The 18529-nt window shown below is 43.8% G+C and overlaps 1 protein-coding gene across 10 annotated transcripts in view; it reads right to left on the bottom strand.

The window, feature by feature from the left end:
* ASTN2 (astrotactin 2) overlaps nucleotides 1–18529 on the bottom strand; it is a 925730-nt gene that overhangs the window by 171142 nt on the left and 736059 nt on the right. For all 10 annotated transcript variants that reach the window (XM_060154506.1, XM_060154516.1, XM_060154507.1 and 7 more), the window contains one exon: nucleotides 16601–16866. In XM_060154506.1, the coding sequence (XP_060010489.1) occupies nucleotides 16601–16866 (266 nt within the window). The remainder of the gene's footprint in view (nucleotides 1–16600; nucleotides 16867–18529) is intronic.

Raw genomic sequence — 18529 nt, 5'->3', positions numbered from 1 at the left:
CTCAGCCTATAATGCCTTGACTCCATTCTACCTTTGATCAAATCATACTCATTATTTAAGACCCACTACAACTGCAATCTTCTCTGGAAACTCTTTTCTGATTTCCCAACAGAACTGAAGGCCTCCACTGCACCTTGGACAACACATCAGTTAGTGAACCACAATATTTTATAGAACTATTTATTTGCATACCTGTCCTCTCCACTGAACTTTGAGTTCTTTGTCTTATTTTATCAGAAGCTCCAACACAAGGCCTGGCCCAAAGAAGGTACTCCATAAATGTCTGTTGTATGACTAAGTGTTGCACGAATGAATGGTAAATTCTGAGGACTAGAAGACTGAGAGCTCTTTGGATGTCTAATCTATGTTATCCTAGTAGACCTGCTCAGTCATCAGGGCAACAGATTGTGCTTACATTGTTCCAAACTGTCTCCAGACCATTTGTCCTGCCTGTCACTGAGCTGATAGCAATTGTGAAAGTGATGAATGAGCAATAGGAAACATCAGTTATAACTCCAGAGAGAAGACACAGCCATATCAGTAGCCTCATACATCTAATCATGAGTCATCTTCCCAAGGCATCTTGCCCTGTGACCTTGAACTGCCAAGGGCTTCTCAGTCCTGTACAAATCCAAGTTCTTCAGAGGATGGCTCCTCCTCTCAGCCTGTCTCCTACAAGGCATTGCTCCCGGCCCACTCAGTCCTGGAAGGGGAAACCTGGATGGAACTCACACACTTTTCCTAAGGGAAGTCTTTAGCCAAGGATCCCAGCCCCACCCAATAGACAAGACCTGTCTTCTAAGGCCTGCTGTCCTTTGACAGTAACTCCTCTCCCCTTGTGGTGAGAACATCTGGAGATGAGAGGCAGGGGGGAAGCTTTCAAGTGGAGGATCTGTCTAAGACTGTGGAGTTTTTGTTGCTAAATGCTAGCTGAAGCTAGCGGTGAGTTCCTGAGTAAAGGGCTGCAAAATGTCCCTTCTGTGGCCACTGGTGACCTCATTTTTCCAGTGCATCCATTTTCCCTTAGGAGGCATCTGAGGGAGGTGGTCTCTCCAGCTGGTGGGGCTTCCATGGTTGGGCCTGTGGGTAGGGGCAGGGAAAGAAAGGTCGGAGGAGAGGAGGGGACATGCTGTCTAGACCCATACTGAGTTTATCTTTGCCTTTGAGAAGGTGCCTTGGAAATCTGGCTAAAAAATTATGGAAAGGGAGATTCCTAGCAGGTTCATTGTAGCCATATTTCCAAGCTGACAAGCTGGACTCTGAGAAGTCTTGATCCCTTAATCTAGCAAAGGACGTTACAAATGCTGGAGGGGTGGCAGAGCATGGAGGTTAAGAATACGATCCTTGGAACCAAACCCCTGGGTTCAAGTCTTAGTGTCATCACGGAGCAAACTTGATAGAAGTGACTTCAGTTCTCTATGCTTCATTCCCACATGTGTAAAATGGAGATGTATTAATACCTACCTCAATAAAGAATGGCAAAAGAATAATTTATAAAGTGCCTAGAATAATGCCAGAACCACATATATGTTCACACTTATACATATATTTGATAATTAAAGAGTACTGACAAAGCTTTTAAACTTGGATATTCTCTAAATGGAAGAAAGATAGTTATTATGAATTATTATTGTTTATTATGAATGTAGTAAAGTTATTTACAGGCAACAGTGATTCTAGGCACATCTATGCTCAGAATTATTTTTCTTCTTTGTAACATTTTTACAATGGGGAAAAATATGTCATTAGAACCAACTATCAGAGACGGCAAGATTACCTTTACTTTGGGGAAGCATTGCCTTTCCTCATCTCTGTGAACTGACTACATTGCAGTTTTTTAATCGGCTGATGCCTGAAGGTAAGGCAATTACAATTATTGTATACCTACTCTGTGCTGGATGCTTTAATCAGAAGCAATAGCAGAAGCAGAAGAGAGAAGGAGGAAGAGAAAGAGAAAGAGGAGAAAGATGAAGAAGACAAAGGTAGAGGAAAGAAGCTGCAACTCATATTGATCGAGCTTCTAATCATTCTAGGCATTGGTAAGTGCTCTGCATATATAACCTTACGCAACTTAACAACAACTCTGTGAGTTAAATACTGTGACCATCCTCACTGAGATTCTGAGTTTTTAACTTATAGCTCCAGAATATCTGGTAAAGTGAGAACGTAAGCCTAGGTCTATCTGATTCTTATACTGCCCTTCTTTACATCTGTCATCTGATATAATACGCAGAAGCAACCTAGGCAGCGAGTCTTCTTATCATCCCCATCTGACAGATAAGAAAATGAAGTTTGGGTAGGCTAAGTCACCTGTTCACTACAGGTAAGCAGGTAACATCCAAGAGGTAAGCAGATTTGGAATTCAAATCTAGATCTGACTGACTCCAAAACTTGGGCCCTTTCAATTACAGCTCACTAAAGCACCTAAAATTTCAAAATCTCACTAAGAAGTCTGTTTACTTTGAATGTAACTAATATAACTCCCTGAAAAGAAAAAAAATAGTAAATAAAGCTATCTATATATATATAAGTATAGAGCTATACCAATATGCCTACCTTAGACATATATCTAAATTCCCATTTTCTCCCGTTCCATTCAAAATGGGATCCTCACATTCAAGAAACAGCTATGGGAGAAGCATCATGGAGGGATGGACAGAGTCTCACTAACGTATGATCCCCCACCCCCAAGCAGCTACCATGCTTCCACTTCCTGGCATTCCCTCAGAGTTTCTGAAGGGAAGCGATAATTTCTGGAAAGGATTCAGGTTGGGCAAACTAAAGTTGAAGGAGCCAAGCCCAAACTCTTTTAAGAATGGATTGATGCATCTAAAAAAGGGTTGAGAAGAGGGTGTTGGCTTGAGTAAACAGGTCCATGTTGAGTTTTAAGACAAGAACTTCAAGCAGATGGTGTAACAAAAGTCAGCTTCTAAAAGGGCTGAGAAGTGACCAAAAGGTAAGAATGGAACAAGATGTTTTATCATCAAGGAAAGGTGAGGAAAGAGATAGTGACAGGAGGTGACTCTAGATTCCAAGAAAAGCTACTTGATGATGGAATAGCTTGTCCATGTCCAAGAGTAGAGGAAGGACCAATGATGCGGTAGTCTCTATAGCTTACGTGTTGAGACCACAGGCTATGGGGCCACACAGACAAGGGTTTAAATTCTGGTTCCATAACTACTGGCTTGTGACACTGATACGAGATTTTCCCTCTGAGCTCCCGTTTCCTTTAGCGAGCCAAAAATCATATTTTGAATACTATGAGCATGACAGTAAAGATAGAAGCTATTGTGACCCAGGGCAGATCCCAAAGTCGGGAAGCAAGAAACTTGGATTCTACCCTTAATTCTGCAGGCAAGTAAAGCAGTCTCTGTGTATTCTAACTTCTTTCTTCATAAAGCGTACATCAAGAAGGACACAGGCGTACTGAGTTCTTTCAGAGGCTAATACTCAGAATGGCTGGGATAAGACTGAGTCTGAGATAAGAAACAGACTCGTGATGAAAAACAATTACAGGAACCGGGCATGATTACCAGAAGAAAAGTCCAACGGAGACCAAAGATGTCATCAAACACCTGGAAGGCTGGCACTTAGAACTAGGAGAGCGGACAGACTTTCATCGAGCTGCTTCTATAAGCCAAACGTTGCTGCTAAGCACCTTACGTGGATCATTTGTTAATCTGCAAAACAATTCTATAAGGTAGACATTATTAATCCCATTTTACTCATGAGAAAAAAAGAAGCTTAAAAACTTAAGTACTGTGCCCAAAGGCACAAAGACATTTTGTAGCAAAGCTGGTATTCGAATCCTCATCTCTCTGATTCCAAAACATATGTTCTGTCTGGTAAGTCAATAGGTAAGTCCATCTCAGTATAGTGTTGATGGATGGAACTGGAAACAAAGACAGGGCATGTACAGGAAAATAATTTGACTCGATATAAAGAAAGATATTCTAGTAGTGAGAGAACAGGCTGCTTAGGGATCACTGAGCAAGCTGTTCCTGGGAGTATCCAACACAGGCTCCTTCAGGGTATGGGTGCAAAGAATCGAGCAACAGACGAGGGCTGGACTAGATGCCTGGAGAACCTCTTCCATTCTGAGTCTGTCTTCTCTTTCTTTCTCACACACACAGTTTTGATCATAAAATATAATAATGAAATGTGGGAGAGATGAAGGAGCAGGGACAAGGGGAAGAACAGGGAGGAAGGAGAAGACAAGTAGGAGCTTGTCTATACTCAGCACTCGCTCGCTATGCGCCAGGCACAAGGCTAAGCGTGTTAGATGCCCATCTCATTTAATACAATAGCCTCAGAAATTAGGTATTATTATTATTATTAGCCCCACAACACATCTGAGGGAACTAAGGCTCAGAATCCCTTGCCAAAAGTCACACAGGAGAAAGGGAAGAGCCAGGGCTTGATGACAGATTTGACCGGCATCAAAGACAAAACTGTTCTTTTAGATCACTTTGGTCTACAAGTCTATCAATACCGGCTGTGGTGGACTGCCAAAAGATCAAGCCTGGTCGAGCCTCTAGACCTAACTACCAACTTACAGGAAGTACAGGGGTAGAGGAACATGCTAAATAATACCATGGGGCTGCAATGAGCAAAATCCCCTGGGAACTATACCCAGTTTTCTTGATAAAATATCACAAGGACTAAAAAGAGTTGGAGGAAGAAACCTATAGATTAAAGGAGACTTAATTATCAGCCAATCATAACGTTTGAATCTTATTTAGATCCCAATCTGAACAAACTGGTACCAAAAATATAAGACAATCTAGTAAACATGAACAATGACTAGATATTTGATGGTGTAGAGGAATTGTTAGTTTGGAAGGCAAGGCAATGATATTGATATTTTTGGAGTCCTTATATTTTAGAAATACGAACTTTAACATTTACATATCAAATTATATAGTGTTTGAGGGGACAGAGCCGGGGATGCAGGCCTGCAGTAAGTTGATTATAATTGAAACTAGAAGATGATACGTACATGGAGGTTCATTATACTAGTCACTTTAGCTTTGTACATGCTATACTTTTCTAAACTAAATTGGTTTGGAGTTAGGTAGCAGAAAATTCAGGAATTTGACAATGCTCCCCCAAGTGGGAAAATTTGGAGATGAATCTAAAAAAGAAAAGAAACATGTAGTTTCAAGAAGAAGCTAATTACTTGAGGGTTTCTCCTCTTCTCGGGACTTAAATTTATGGTCTGGGACCCTTCTGCTCAGAAACTCAAGGAATGACATGACTCTGTTGACCAGAGAAGGCTCTGTACAGATTTACCAACTGTGTAATAGTACAAACTCATGCTGCTTTCAACCGCATCTGCCTGGTGAATTGGGAGGCACATCTGGAACGACTTTTTTTTCTCCTAAGATTAGAGAGAAATAGGCAGAGAGAGTTGAATTGGTGGTGAATTCTCTCTACGCCCTTAGCATCACTGCTGACTGAAGTTGCCTAACGACCCAAGAAGAGCCCCCTGTGAACAGGGATAAGCTCCAGCAGGGATGGGGCCTGCCGCTTGCTCTGTTCCTGGAAACCCAGCACTACCCTGGCTGCTTTGCACGACACCCACCCAGATAAATGATGGTTGTATGACGGATGAGTGCTTGTGGGACAGCTGGAAAAGGGATTCCAGCCCCAGCTCTGACATTTGGTAGCCCTGTGGGGCTTCAGAGGGTGGTACCCGCTCTTTGTGAGCCTCAGTTTCCTAATCTGTAAAGTGAAAATAAACACTGCTACCTTCATAGGACTATTGAAAGAATTAAGGGAGTTAGTGTATGTGAAAGCACCACGCAAGCAGGCAGATGCAAGGTGGTCATTCATTTTTCACACATTCATTTAGTTATTCTCATGAAAAATATATTTATTGAACTTCTACTATGAGTCAGACACTATAGTAGAAGCTATTGGTGCAATGCTGAACAAAAGTTTGTCCGGACCCTGGTCTTATGCAGTTTACCTCTTAATGTACAGGAAAATATTTTGACTCAATATCAGAATGGATATTCCAGAAGTGAGGGAAACAGGATGCTTAGGGGTCACTGAGCAAGCTGTTACTGGGAATGTTCAAACACAGGCTCTGTAACATTTGTGAGGTGTGGCAGAAAGGAATCAAGAAGTAGACCAGGGTTGGACTAGACGCCTTCATTCCTGAGTTTATCTGCTCTTCCCTCTGCATTGGCAATGTTGTCGTGATAAAACAAAATAATAAAATGTGGAGGAGGAGGAGATACAGACATTAATCAAACAATTAGAAAACATACATAAAAGTATAATGAGAGGGCTTCCCTGGTGGTGCAGTGGTTGAGAGTCCGCCTGCCGATGCAGGGGACATGGGTTCGTGCCCCGATCTGGGAAGATCCCACATGCCGCGGAGCGTCTGGGCCCGTGAGCCATGGCCGCTGAGCCTGCGCGTCTGGAGCCTGTGCTCCGCAACGGGAGAGGCCACAGCAGTGAGAGGCCCGCGTACCGCAAAAAAAAAAAAAAAAAGTATAATGAGAAATTATGATAACTGCTATGAAAGAGAGATAAAAAGCCTCAAGAAAGTAAACCAATAAACAAACAGGGGGATCTTATCCAATCTAGAAGCCTCAGCAATCTGGTGGATGAATAGCAGTCAAGTCAGTGGAAAGGAGAAAGGAGGGGGAGGGTAAAACAAGTTCCAAGTAGAGGGAACAGCATGTACCAAGGCTCTCTGGCATCACAAAGCACAGTTCCGGAAAGTTGAAGATCAGGAGTTGTAAGAAGTGAGAAGCGCAGCCCCTTGCAGGCCACGGTGAGCACCTGGGTCTGGATCCCAAGAGCAGCTGGAGGCCAGTTAAGGGTTTTCATTGGAAAAGTGATGTGAGCAAGTTTTAACTTTGAAAAGATCACTCTGGTTCCCAGGAAGAAAATGAATTAGAGGAGGTGAGGGTCATTGTTAGCCGGTTAGGAAGCTGCTGCAACAGTTCAGCCAAGACTTGGACCAAAGTGGGTAAAAGTGGGCATATCTGAGAAATGCCTAAGAAGACAATTCTACAAGGTTCGTTAATGAGCTATAGTTTGGGGGGGTGGGGGTGGGGGTGGGGAGTGAGCGCAGGAGGAAGGACAAACAGGTATCAGGGATGTCTCGCTGGTTTCCAGACTACCAGAACTGAGAGGGAAATCCAAAGGTGCCTATCAAAAGAAAGGCAAAGCCATTTATGGCAAATGTGGTGTCTGCATGGGTTACACATGAAGAGAAGCTACTGTATTTCCACTGGGTGGAGGGAGCCAGCCCTGGAATGAATGGGGGTGAATCAGTGTAGACAGCAGAGGTAGTCTATTCTTTCAAATCTTTTGGCCACTGAGTGAAAGAAATGAAGACACAGTGGCAGGAGAAGGTAATATTAGGCAATGATAGTGTCCTCAGTAGACTTCCATTTTTTTACACTTTATTAAAAAGTTGAAGGGAAGTAGCTGAGAGAGAGACTACAGCAAAATGAGAAAAAGCAGAACTGCTCAGATCACACCCTGGCTCCACCAGTTCTTATTTATAGGATCTTGGGACAAGTGATCTAACTTCTCTGTGCCTCAATTTTTCCCAAGGGGAAAAGAAAGATAATAATAGTGCCCATCGTGTGGGGTTGATCAGAGAGTTGAGTGAACTAAGTACATAAAGTGTTTGAGCTGAGCTCCTGGCACAATTGAAGTGCTCAGTAAGTGGTTGTTCTGAAAAGTACCAGGAAAAGACATTCTGTGATTCTCTTTTTTATTACATTTGCTAACTGAATTCAATGTCCCATGGGGGAAAAAAAAAAGCTCTACACTCTTGACACGCAAAAATGCTTGCATTTGCTAAGTCTGTTTGTCTTGCATATCTTACTGAATCTGGTAGTTTTCTGGTCTCATGAAATAGCTATGTTTTCCAGTTTTGCAAGCAGACAAGCCAAGCATTAAGTTCCTCTTTTGTAATTGACCATGAGCGTGTTGAGTAATATGTGGATTATATCCCCCTCTTTTCTTTGATCTTCCCTCTTGCCAAGAACTGCCTGACAGCCTGGTTCCTGGCCAGTTCACCTCCTTCTCATAATGCACCGATGGAGAGGAAGTGGCCCACAATAGCAGAGATTTACTCCAGATTATAAGTACTTGACTTTCTTAATCCCTAAGCAAGGAATTCCCTGAAGGAATATCAGAATGAGAAAGACATATGAACAATGGTTTTGAGTAGTGGTTCTCAAGCTCAGTGTGCATCAGAATCACCTGGGAAGCCTGTGAAAATAACAATTCTCAGCCTCACTCCTCTAGAGAAACAGAATCAGTAGGAGGAAGCCAGGAATCTGCATTTTTAAAATAACACTTCCCCCATTCTCAACCTAAGTGATCCTGATTGACTTTGTGACGTTCTGAGATCCAAGTCTCCACACTCCACTCCACATTCCTGACCTCTTATTCTGCTTTACTTCCCCTCCCCTTTGCCTTTCAATATACTATACTTTTCACTATTTTTATTGTTTACTTTCTATCTCCCACATACACTCCAGTAGAAATTAAGTCTCCAGATGGTTGAAATATATCCCTGTTTTGCTCCCTGATGTATTCCGAAAGCCCAGAACAGTGCCTAGCCCATGGGAGACCCTTAATAAATATTTGTTAAAATTATTTGAATTGAGTCCCCACCCTCCCAGACATCCCATATATGGGCTTCTGCAGTGGACACCCCAACTCACTAGTCCTCTTCTCTTAGTGTTCTACAACGTTTGGGTCAAAAACATTTAGAAAATTTGCTGATGCCATGTATCTTTTCCCCCAGAAGAAAAATGCAATAATATATAATTCTGCATAAACTTTCTGGCGATGGAGATCCAACAACCCTTCAAAATCAATGATCTGCGGACCTGAAATTAATAGCCCTTGACATAAAACCAGCCCTGGTCCCTACAATTCACCCTTCCACTGTTGATGATGTAGTTATTACCCAAAAATGCACGTCTGGTCATGGCTTTCCCTTGACCCCCAATCTTCAAGAGTTCCCTATAGTTCACATGGTACTCCAATCCCTCAGCACAACGTTCAAAGTTTCTGTGACCCAGTTTTCTGCACATCACTTCTCGTTTTATATCTCCCAAATTTTTCACACCTGTAGTAAGAATGATTGACTAAACATACATTTTGGACACAGACTTCCTGGGTTAGAGTCACTAGCTGTGTGATGTTAGATGAATTATTTACCTAAGTCCTCAGATTTTTTTATTTTCAATTTGTGAAATGGGCATCATAATGCAAATGTGCCAGGGGATAGAGTGAGAGAACACATACGAATACACACAAGGCACTTAAAAAATGCCAGGCATACAGTTGGCACTCAATGCTTGTTGGGTTTTTTCTTCTATTCTAAATGTTTGTCACACAGCATTTGACATAACTTTCTTTCCTCTTCTTTTCCAATATACCTTAGTCTAGACCAAGGTTTGTCAAATTTTTTTCAGAGGACTACAGTAAATATTTTTGGCTTTGCGTGTCTTACTGTCTTCTGGGGCAACTGAGCCGTCGTGGCAGGAAAGCAGACATAGAGATGTGTAGACAGATGAGTGTGGCAGTGTGTCACAAACTTTATAAAAACAGATGGCAGGCTGGATGTCACCTGTGGGCCAGAGTTTTCCAACTCAGGCCTAGGTTAGCTTCAGAATCTCACAGACTTGGGTTCAAGCTTCTCTGAACCTCAGTCTCCTCATCTATTAAATAGGGATGATAATAATATTCCCCTCAGAAGTTCTTGGATGATTGAATGAGATAAAGCACAGAAAGCCCATGGCAGTTTTTGGCATATAATATACATCTGGTACCTAGGATTATCTTTATCATCAACAGAGTAGTCTCAAGCTATATCCACCATCTGTACACACCCACCTTCCCTGCTGCAAGAACCTTTTCCAGATTTACCTCCCCCCAACCAGAGTTTCTTTCTCCCTCTTTTCTAACACTGTTGGAATGTCTATTGTATTGTTTGAAAATAAGTCATGAATTAATGTAGCATGTGTAAGCAATTAGTTACTTATGTGGCTCTTCTGCCTCATCCCCTAGACTGTGAGGTCCTTGAAGGTACAATCTGTGTTGTGTCTCCCTCTGTATTATCTCTCCTCACACAGTATCTACACACACCCAATGAGAGGTTGTGGTGGTGATGCTGCTGCAGCAGTGGTGATGGTGGTTATGATAAGGGTAGTGGTCACAGTGGTGGGCACAGCTGTGGTGGCAATAATGGGGCGGGGGGATCATCTTGGCTGTTAATTTCTTTTCAAAGAGCAGTCATTTGGAATTCTCTTCTCAGTTTGAGCCAAGAAGTGTAAATTGAGCAAACAAATCTTTCTGGCAGAGGGAAAGGATCTGCTAGAATATTAGAAAACCACAACAAGACCAAAATTACACATGGTTCTTCCTAGGGCAGCATGGAAAGGAAAAAAAAAATATATCACATTATTGGAATTCAGGGGACTCGAGCAGTAGAAAAAAAAAAAAAAGCATCCAGATCTACAGAGTATTTTATAGTCTTCAAAACACCAGCAAACAGTCACTTAATTTTTCTACATGAGAGCCCTATGGGGAAAGTCACCACCATTTCGCAGATGAGGATACTGAGTCTGAGAGAGACAAAAGACATCGCCAAGGTCAGAAGCCATGGCTGACTACTTCAAATTCAGACTTGGCTGTGTGCCCTAGAGCAAGTCATTCCTGTCTCCAGGTCTCAGTTTTACTATTTGTAAAATACAGAGGGTATGATTTTAATACCCATCTCTACTCATAAATGCTCTGTCATTGGGATGGAGTACAAGATATGTGAATCTTTCTCTTCCCAATATTAACTTAAGGAGTAAAATTGGTAATATCTTTGGATGGAAAATAAATTGCAGGTCACAAGGTGCCTCATCCAACATCAAAATATTTCCCTTATTTTCAGGGCAGAACCTAGATCTGACCGTAGAGCTGTCAAAAGGGACTGTGGGATAAAGTTAGCCCATACTTTTCGTCATACAGATAAGGAAACAGACCAAGACAGTAGAAGTATCCATGCCCAATGCCATATAACAATCAAGGACAGAACCTGGTACAGATTCCAGGTGTCCCAGTTCTTCCAAAGAAAACTCCCAACCCCCAAAGGGATAGGGGTAGGTACTGTAACGTCTACTTTATAAATGAGTAAAATGAAAGGTCACCCAGACAATCAACGGGAGAGATGGGACTCAAATCCAGCTCAGTCTGGCTCTTCACCATGACACAATTTTTTCTCCTGCATTTGGAGCCTCTTCTTATTCACCCAAAGGCTAAGTTAATAGCCACACACAGTCTTGGTCATTTAAGCACTAGTTGTCCTTAGCTAAGCTCTGTGGCTTTGGGCTGTGTAAGGGTCATTTAACAGGTGGAGGGAGAAGATTGATGCATTAATCAAATTCTCCATCATTAAGACTTTTTTCCTGCTTTGCTTATTCAGAACCACAGCACAAACTGTAATGAAAGGCTCCTTTCCAGCTGATGCAGAAGGCATCATCCTTTCCCATGCATTCAAGGAGATGGAACCAGGATATCCCAACCACCAAAGGAGCTAGTGTCCAATGGTCCCCAAGGCTATGAAGAGCACACGCTGGCCCTTGCCCAGAATCAGAGGCCTGAATAGCCCCACAAACCTCAGGCAAGTCACAGCCCCTCTCTGATACTTCCTGACCATGCCATATAACGGGACTCAGCAGTTGACTTAGCATCTCAAATAACTCAAGGAGACAGGTGTTCTCACATAGAAGAATGGTTCCATTCTGCGTTGGAAGGTCTACAGAAGGAAATCCTTTTACTCATGTGTAATTCCACCTATGGTATCCTTTCCTATAAAGTACAAGTTCCAGTAATATTTATAAAGTGAGAAAAATGCTCCTGAAATCCTTCCATTTGTGATCTGCCCTTTTAGGTTAATCTCTTGCATACAAAATGCAGACCCTACTCTGAACGTCATGTCCCTAGCACTTTGGGCATCTGCAAAGTTATCGAGTGCTACCTAGAAGAGGAGATACCAAAGGAAGCACAGAAAAAGGAAGGAATCAGTTTAGGCAAACGTTATTTTTATCATTATCATAGGAAACATAAGCCCATTACATGCTACATGCCAGGTACTATACATTCATTATCATCTGATCCCCATGAAGTAGGGATCACAAGAGTCCATTTTATAGACATAAAAACTGAGGTTTGGAGAGGTCATTCAGCAACACACCACAGGAGTAGGGGATTGAGGCAGGATCCCAACTCAACCTGAGTGGAGCACAGATCTTGCACTATCTGATTCCACTTTGACAAAGTCTCTTGTAGGAAACTCAGAAAGAAACTCACCCAACCTCTCTGCTTTTTCAGGTAGGAAAAGAGAGGCCCAGGGAGGAAAAAGGACTTGCCCCAGCCTCGCTATGACTCAGTGTCAGAGTCCAGGCCAAGGCCCTTTTATGTTTGACCCATGTGGCCCCTGCCTCTGACTGCAAAGAAATGCAGAGAGATGGAGAAATCTTGGGAGAAGTGATGGGGGTTTGGGGAAGAGGCAGAGGAGAAATGATGGCCAAGATGAAAGTGGCTGCTTTCTCATCACACCAGCCTCTCTCAGGGGCCACGATCCCCTCCTCCAGGATCGTTTCCAGACCTGCACTGGGCCTGTCTTACCCACTCCTACCACAGCCTGGCTCCTTTGAAAAGGCCTAATGCACAGCAGCCCCTAGGCTGCTGTGAAACTCTAAACAGGACTGTCTTGGGGGTTGGGGAGGGAGAGAAGAAACTAGTCAAGCAGCTCTAAGGTTCCTTTGCAGGTATAACTTAGAGGAGAGGAGCTTGGAGCTGAGAAGACAGCGCCTACCTGTCTGCTCTAATGCCTCTATGCTCCCCGCTATCAGGGGCCAAACTCCTCACCACCAGAGCCTTCAGAGCTCTGCCTAGCCTGGCCACCGCCTCTCCTCGGCATTGCCCATGGAGCTCCCATCCTGGCCTCGGGGAAATGGGCCACGTTTGCACATCCTTCAGGGCTCTGCAGGAGCTAGGCCTTTGACCCGGAATGCTCTCAGGTTCCTCCTCTCCCCCAAATCCAGTCCTCTACTTTCACTTTAGGCACCCGACCCCCAAGAACTAATTCCAATTTCATTTCCCTAAAGAAGCCTTCCTTCATCCCACAAAGCCCTCGGTCACCCGATTTTAACCCAAAGGCCTGGACTTCTCTTGGTACTCAGCACAGTTTGTTCTCACTTATTTGGTGGGAGTGTTTCAATAATATCTGTCTTCCCCACAAGTCTGTAAACTCCATGAAGATAAAGACCATGCCCATTTGTGTCCATCTGTCCCACTCTTCACTTCCTGGGGCATGACACCATACATGGCAAATAGTAGGTGCTCAGAAATACTGAATTAACGAAGGAAGGACTCGCGCTTCAAAAGCCGCAGATGCCACATAAGGAGAACAGTGACATCTAGTGACTGCTTTCACACTCCTGGGCTTCTGTATCTGAGAGAACGTGAATCAGCCTCAGGAAGACCCATTTCCAGAACTGATGATGCTGAGGGAAGCTGGCATAGCATCTGGACATGGGGAACCTGACTCCTAAGCAAAGAGGAAAGGAACCAGCGCCTGTCTTGCCACCACACGTGCCAAGAACACGTCATAAAAGTCCTGTGACTTGGGGCTTCCCAGTGGTTAAGAATCCGCCTGCCAGTACAGGGAACACGGGTTCAAGCTCTGGTTCAGAAAGATCCCACATGCCACAGAGCAACTAAGCCCGTGCACCACAACTACTGAGCCTGTGCTCTAGAGCCCGCAAGCCACAACTACTGAAGCCCATGTGCCTAGAGCCCGTGCTCCACAACAAGAGAAGCAACTGCAATGAGAAGCCCGCACGGTGCAACAGAGAGTAGCCTCCACTGGCTGCAACTAGAGAAAGCCCGCACACAGCAACAAAGACCAAACACAGCCAAACATAAAAAATAAAAATAAATTACACACACACAAAAAAAGTCCTGTGACTTAGCTAGTATCGAACCACCTCAAAGATGAGGAGAGCGTGGCCCAGAAAGAGCCCTAAATAGGGATATTCATAGCCTCTCTCACCAAACCCTGGAGAGCTACCGACGTGCTGCTTTTTTTGTCTGCACTGACATGACACTGGTCAGACGACCCTTGGTATTTACTGGAAGCTTCAACAGCCTCCTCAGGGGTCTCCCTGCTGCCACTCCTATGTTTCCACAGTTGACTCTCACCCTGAAACCAGAGGTTTGGAGATGTACACACGTTTGGCTCTCTTGGCTTTTCTGTTGTTGGTCTGGGGACCTCTGATGCACAGAGTTAGATGATTTGAGATGCACGGCTCGTGACTCAAGCTCATTGCTGCACCATGCATGGTTAGGCTTTATGTGTTCATCCAGTTAGTGTTAGCTGGTTAGCTACTTTTAGCACTTTCATAAAGCCCCACAAATCCAGCCCCCAAACATCAGCTAGAAACTTGACTACCATCATGTAACAAATGCTCCATCGCGCCATTACCTGCCTCGCTTGACTCAAGATTACCATGATCCTATGTTCATAATTTCCTTGATTCCTTTTTTAAACTATCTATTGCATCTGTATTTATTTTTAAAAGGCGTGTATTTGATATGCGTGTATGTGTATGTGTGTGTGTGTGTGTGGTTTTCTTTTTGTTTTGTTTTGTTTTTGCGGTACGCGGGTCTCTCACTGCTGTGGCCTCTCCCGTTGAGGAGCATAGGCTCCGGACGCGCAGGCTCAGCGGCCATGGCTCACGGGCCCAGCCGCTCCGCGGCATGTGAGATCTTCCCGGACCGGGGCACGAACCCGCGTCTTCCGCATCGGCAGGTGGACTCTCAACCACTGCGCCACCAGGGAAGCCCTGTGTGTCTGTTTTAACTTAAAATAGAGGGAAGGGTATCATGCTATATAAACTGTATCTTTGGGATTCCTTGTCTTCATTTAACATTATGTTCATTCATCTCATATTAAGTGTCACTATAGTTCGTTCATCTTGGCTGTAGTACAGTGTTCCACTGTATGCATATTCGACACCTTATTCAACTGCTCTCCCATCGATGGTCATTTGGGTTGTTTCCAGAGGGCTCTTTCTGCCACACAAATCTAATCCTATCAGCTTCCTGCTAACCATGTATCTTCAGCATGTCACTGCCCTCCAGATTATGTCCAAACTCCAGGACCTAGCTTATAGTATCCTAAATAATCAGGTGCTTTCTGTCCCCTCTGGCCTCATATGTGCTCTCCCTCCATCTCTTGGTCTCAGTCATGGGAAATTTCTATAGGTCTTTGTAGAGACCATGTACTTTTCTGCCTCAGGTCTTCTACCTGAAGATACTCTCCTCACTTCCTTATTCTCATCCCTGATCTGTCCTCTATGAAACCCTCCCTGACCACTCACCATGCACTGGCACTTACTCAGCCCAGGAGGATGCTTTGGGAGGGGCACGTAATCCATAGCATCCTATTGGACTTGGTCAGTGGTCTACCAGATGGCCTTCTCTGGGGGCCCAGGGCTGTCCAGAAGGTGTTGCAGAGGGAAGAGTGGGGACCAAGTGGAGATGTTTTATCTACCTTCTTCCTTACTGAAGCAGTGGCATCACTATTCCCGGTTTTATGGATTGGGGTTCCTGAACACTACATTTGGAAAAAAATGTTCCATGAACACAAGTGTGCAAACCAGTGAACTAAATCATTCATACAGTCCTCTCAAGCCCTGACATGCTATAATTGAAAGTCACAGAGATAGAAAGAGGAAAAAGAGGAGATATAATTTCATGATTAAGCATGTAGGCTCTGGAGCAGACCAACATGGAGCAAATCATTCAACATCTTACATTTCCTCACTTGTAAAGTGGGCATGAGAAAAGGATGAACCATACGGAATTGCCATCTTTATAAATAAAAAATGGTCAAATGTCAGAAATTCCATATGAATCAGCTCAATATTTATAAGTAAATCATAGATCTGGAGGGTAAATTAAATGAGATAACCCAAGTATAGTACAGAGGCAGAGGCTGCTAGGTTTTCACCAAACCCATACCTTCTTCTCCTAGGCAAACAGATAGAATACATTTCCCTGTCTTCATTTGCAGACAGGTGTGCCCAGTGGCTGAATTCTAGCTTAGCAGAATAGGAGATGAAATGATAATTTGCCATTTTCAGGCGTGGCCCGTTTCAACTTCTCATGTGCAATCTTCCATGTTCTTTCTTCTTCCACAGCAGCCGTGGAAGCATCAGATTAATGGAGCACAAGATGGAACAGGCTGGGACCCTGAACTACTTCTCAGAGTAAAGCCACCCATCAATCAAACACTTCTATTTAGGACTCTACACAACAAGAAATAACCTTAATTGTACTAAGCCATTGAGATTGGAGAATTTGCCAGTTACAGCAGCTAGTGTTACCAAGTTATATACGTGCTTACAACATGGTAAGGGATCAATAAATGCTAGCCCTCACCATGCTGTTGATGACGATGATGACAATCCCAGTGGACAAAGGGCCCACAAGGGCAGGAGGTAGGAGGGTTGGTTCTTAGATTTGACTCAGTGGCTGTGTCAGGGGACCTCACCTCTTTGGTGCCATTGTCCTGAATGAGAGTGTAAAGTGGTACCACACGGTTGATTTCCAGGAGCACCGGTGTGGGGCTCAGCTGCTCCTTGCCCGGTCGGCGGCAAAGGTGGCAGGTAGATGGACAGCGGCCTTTCTCCTCACAGCGGATCTCCACACCTGAGATGAGCTGGTCATCAGACAGCATCTGGGCCGTCAGCAGGCCTGAGAGGTAGGTGATGAAGGGCATGGACTTGAGTTCCTTCTTGCTGCCCAACTCCGTGGTCTCTGAAGAAAGAGATGTAAGTTCAGTATTGTTCAGTACTGTTCAAAAGGTCGGACTCTTGAACCCATTACGATGTGCTAAGGAGGTAGTAGTCCACTGGAAAGGGAAAAAAGATGATAGAGTGGTTCCTTCGTGATGCCTTGGAAAGAGCACTGACCTGAAGGCTCAGAGACCAGAATGGTGTCTTATTATACCATTTCTATTAAATAACCCTTTGCTTTCTCTGGGCCTCACTTTCTTTATATTTAAAGTCAGTAGGTTGGACTAGAGGATTCTTCAAGGACCTTTGTAAGATGTAAATACTCAAGCATATTTTTCCCAATAAGAAATTCTTTTGTTTACTGTTACTTTTTATAAATTCTACCTTTTTTTCAAAAACTTGTTCCAGTCCTATATTTTTCATGCAGTTCTATGTAATGGGTGAGAGACAAGCTTTGGAGTCAAGTCAATTTCAGTTTAAATCTCATTTCTGCTGGATAATAGCTCTGCTGCCTTGGGAAAGTCTTTGAATGTCCAGGAGCTTATAGTGATTAATTGTATAATGTGTGGTTAACAATAACAACTGAAACAGTTATGACTGGTAAATGAGATAGAAGGAGATGGACCTGTCTGGAGAAGGCATTATTTCCCCTTTCTTTCCGTGCTCATCTGTCCCCTTATTCAAATTTCTTTTCCTCAGTGTGCTGTCATGTGCATGAAGGACGCACGCCCCATTCTGTGCTGTTCCTCTTTATCCCTACAAGTGCCATTTCACACCTCTGTGCCTTTGCTCTCCCTGCCCTACGTTTCCCCTCTGCCTCCCCAAATCTTTACCACCCATCGGCGCTCCATTCCAATGTGACCCTCTTCAGGAAGTCTTTTCTCCTTTCCCCAGCCCTTCTTTTCTGGTAAGTATTTCTGCATGTAAGACCCTATCTTGTTAAGCTTATTTTCTCACCTCATTTTCTGTTGACCTCTCCAACCATAAAATCAGTTCAGGGAGACCAGGGGCAATGTCTCCCACTCCTGTCCCCTCAACATTCAGTGCCTAGAACGGTGCTAGGGATATACTTGAGACTTTATCAAGAGAGAGATTATATAGCTGTGAATGGTTAGAACAACATTTATGATCTAGTCTAGAGGCTCCAAAATTCATCTGAGGAATTCTAGGGATCCCAACAGCCATCTCAGCAGCTGCTTGAAGAAGGCAAGAGGGAGACTGAGAAGGCAGGACTCTAAACCTGCATCTCAGCTTCAGATAGAGTTGTTCCGCTTGTATCTCTTATAGACTGGCCTTCGATGTAAGATTTCATAAGAAGAAAGGGCTCAAAGCTTGAAAAAGTGATTTGTACAACTCAGAGGGTTCCATTTACATCACGGATGATGTAAATGGTGTCCTCAAAGTTGTGCAATGTACAGTCTGAGTGGCAAAACAAGGTGGTCCTGTACTAAGGGACAAAACTTGGTCCAGATGGCATTTTCTTCCAAGCCTGGTGAAATCAGGGCAAGCTCCTGCCTCAGTGGAAAACAGGGGCCCTGGGCACCGAGGCCTGGGAGAAAGAAGGTTGTCTCCTGCTTTTGCTCTCTGCTTGCAGTGACATGCAGCTGATCTGGAAATAGGCTTGCCAATTAGAAATACAAATAAACGCAGTCTTCATTCATTACTCTCTGGGCCCTCGGGCTTGG

The sequence above is a fragment of the Lagenorhynchus albirostris genome, chromosome 7, assembly GCF_949774975.1.
Source record: "Lagenorhynchus albirostris chromosome 7, mLagAlb1.1, whole genome shotgun sequence".
Classification (NCBI taxonomy): domain Eukaryota; kingdom Metazoa; phylum Chordata; class Mammalia; order Artiodactyla; family Delphinidae; genus Lagenorhynchus; species Lagenorhynchus albirostris.
Note: the sequence above shows the minus strand (reverse complement) of the source record. Positions and strands in the feature narration are given on the sequence as shown.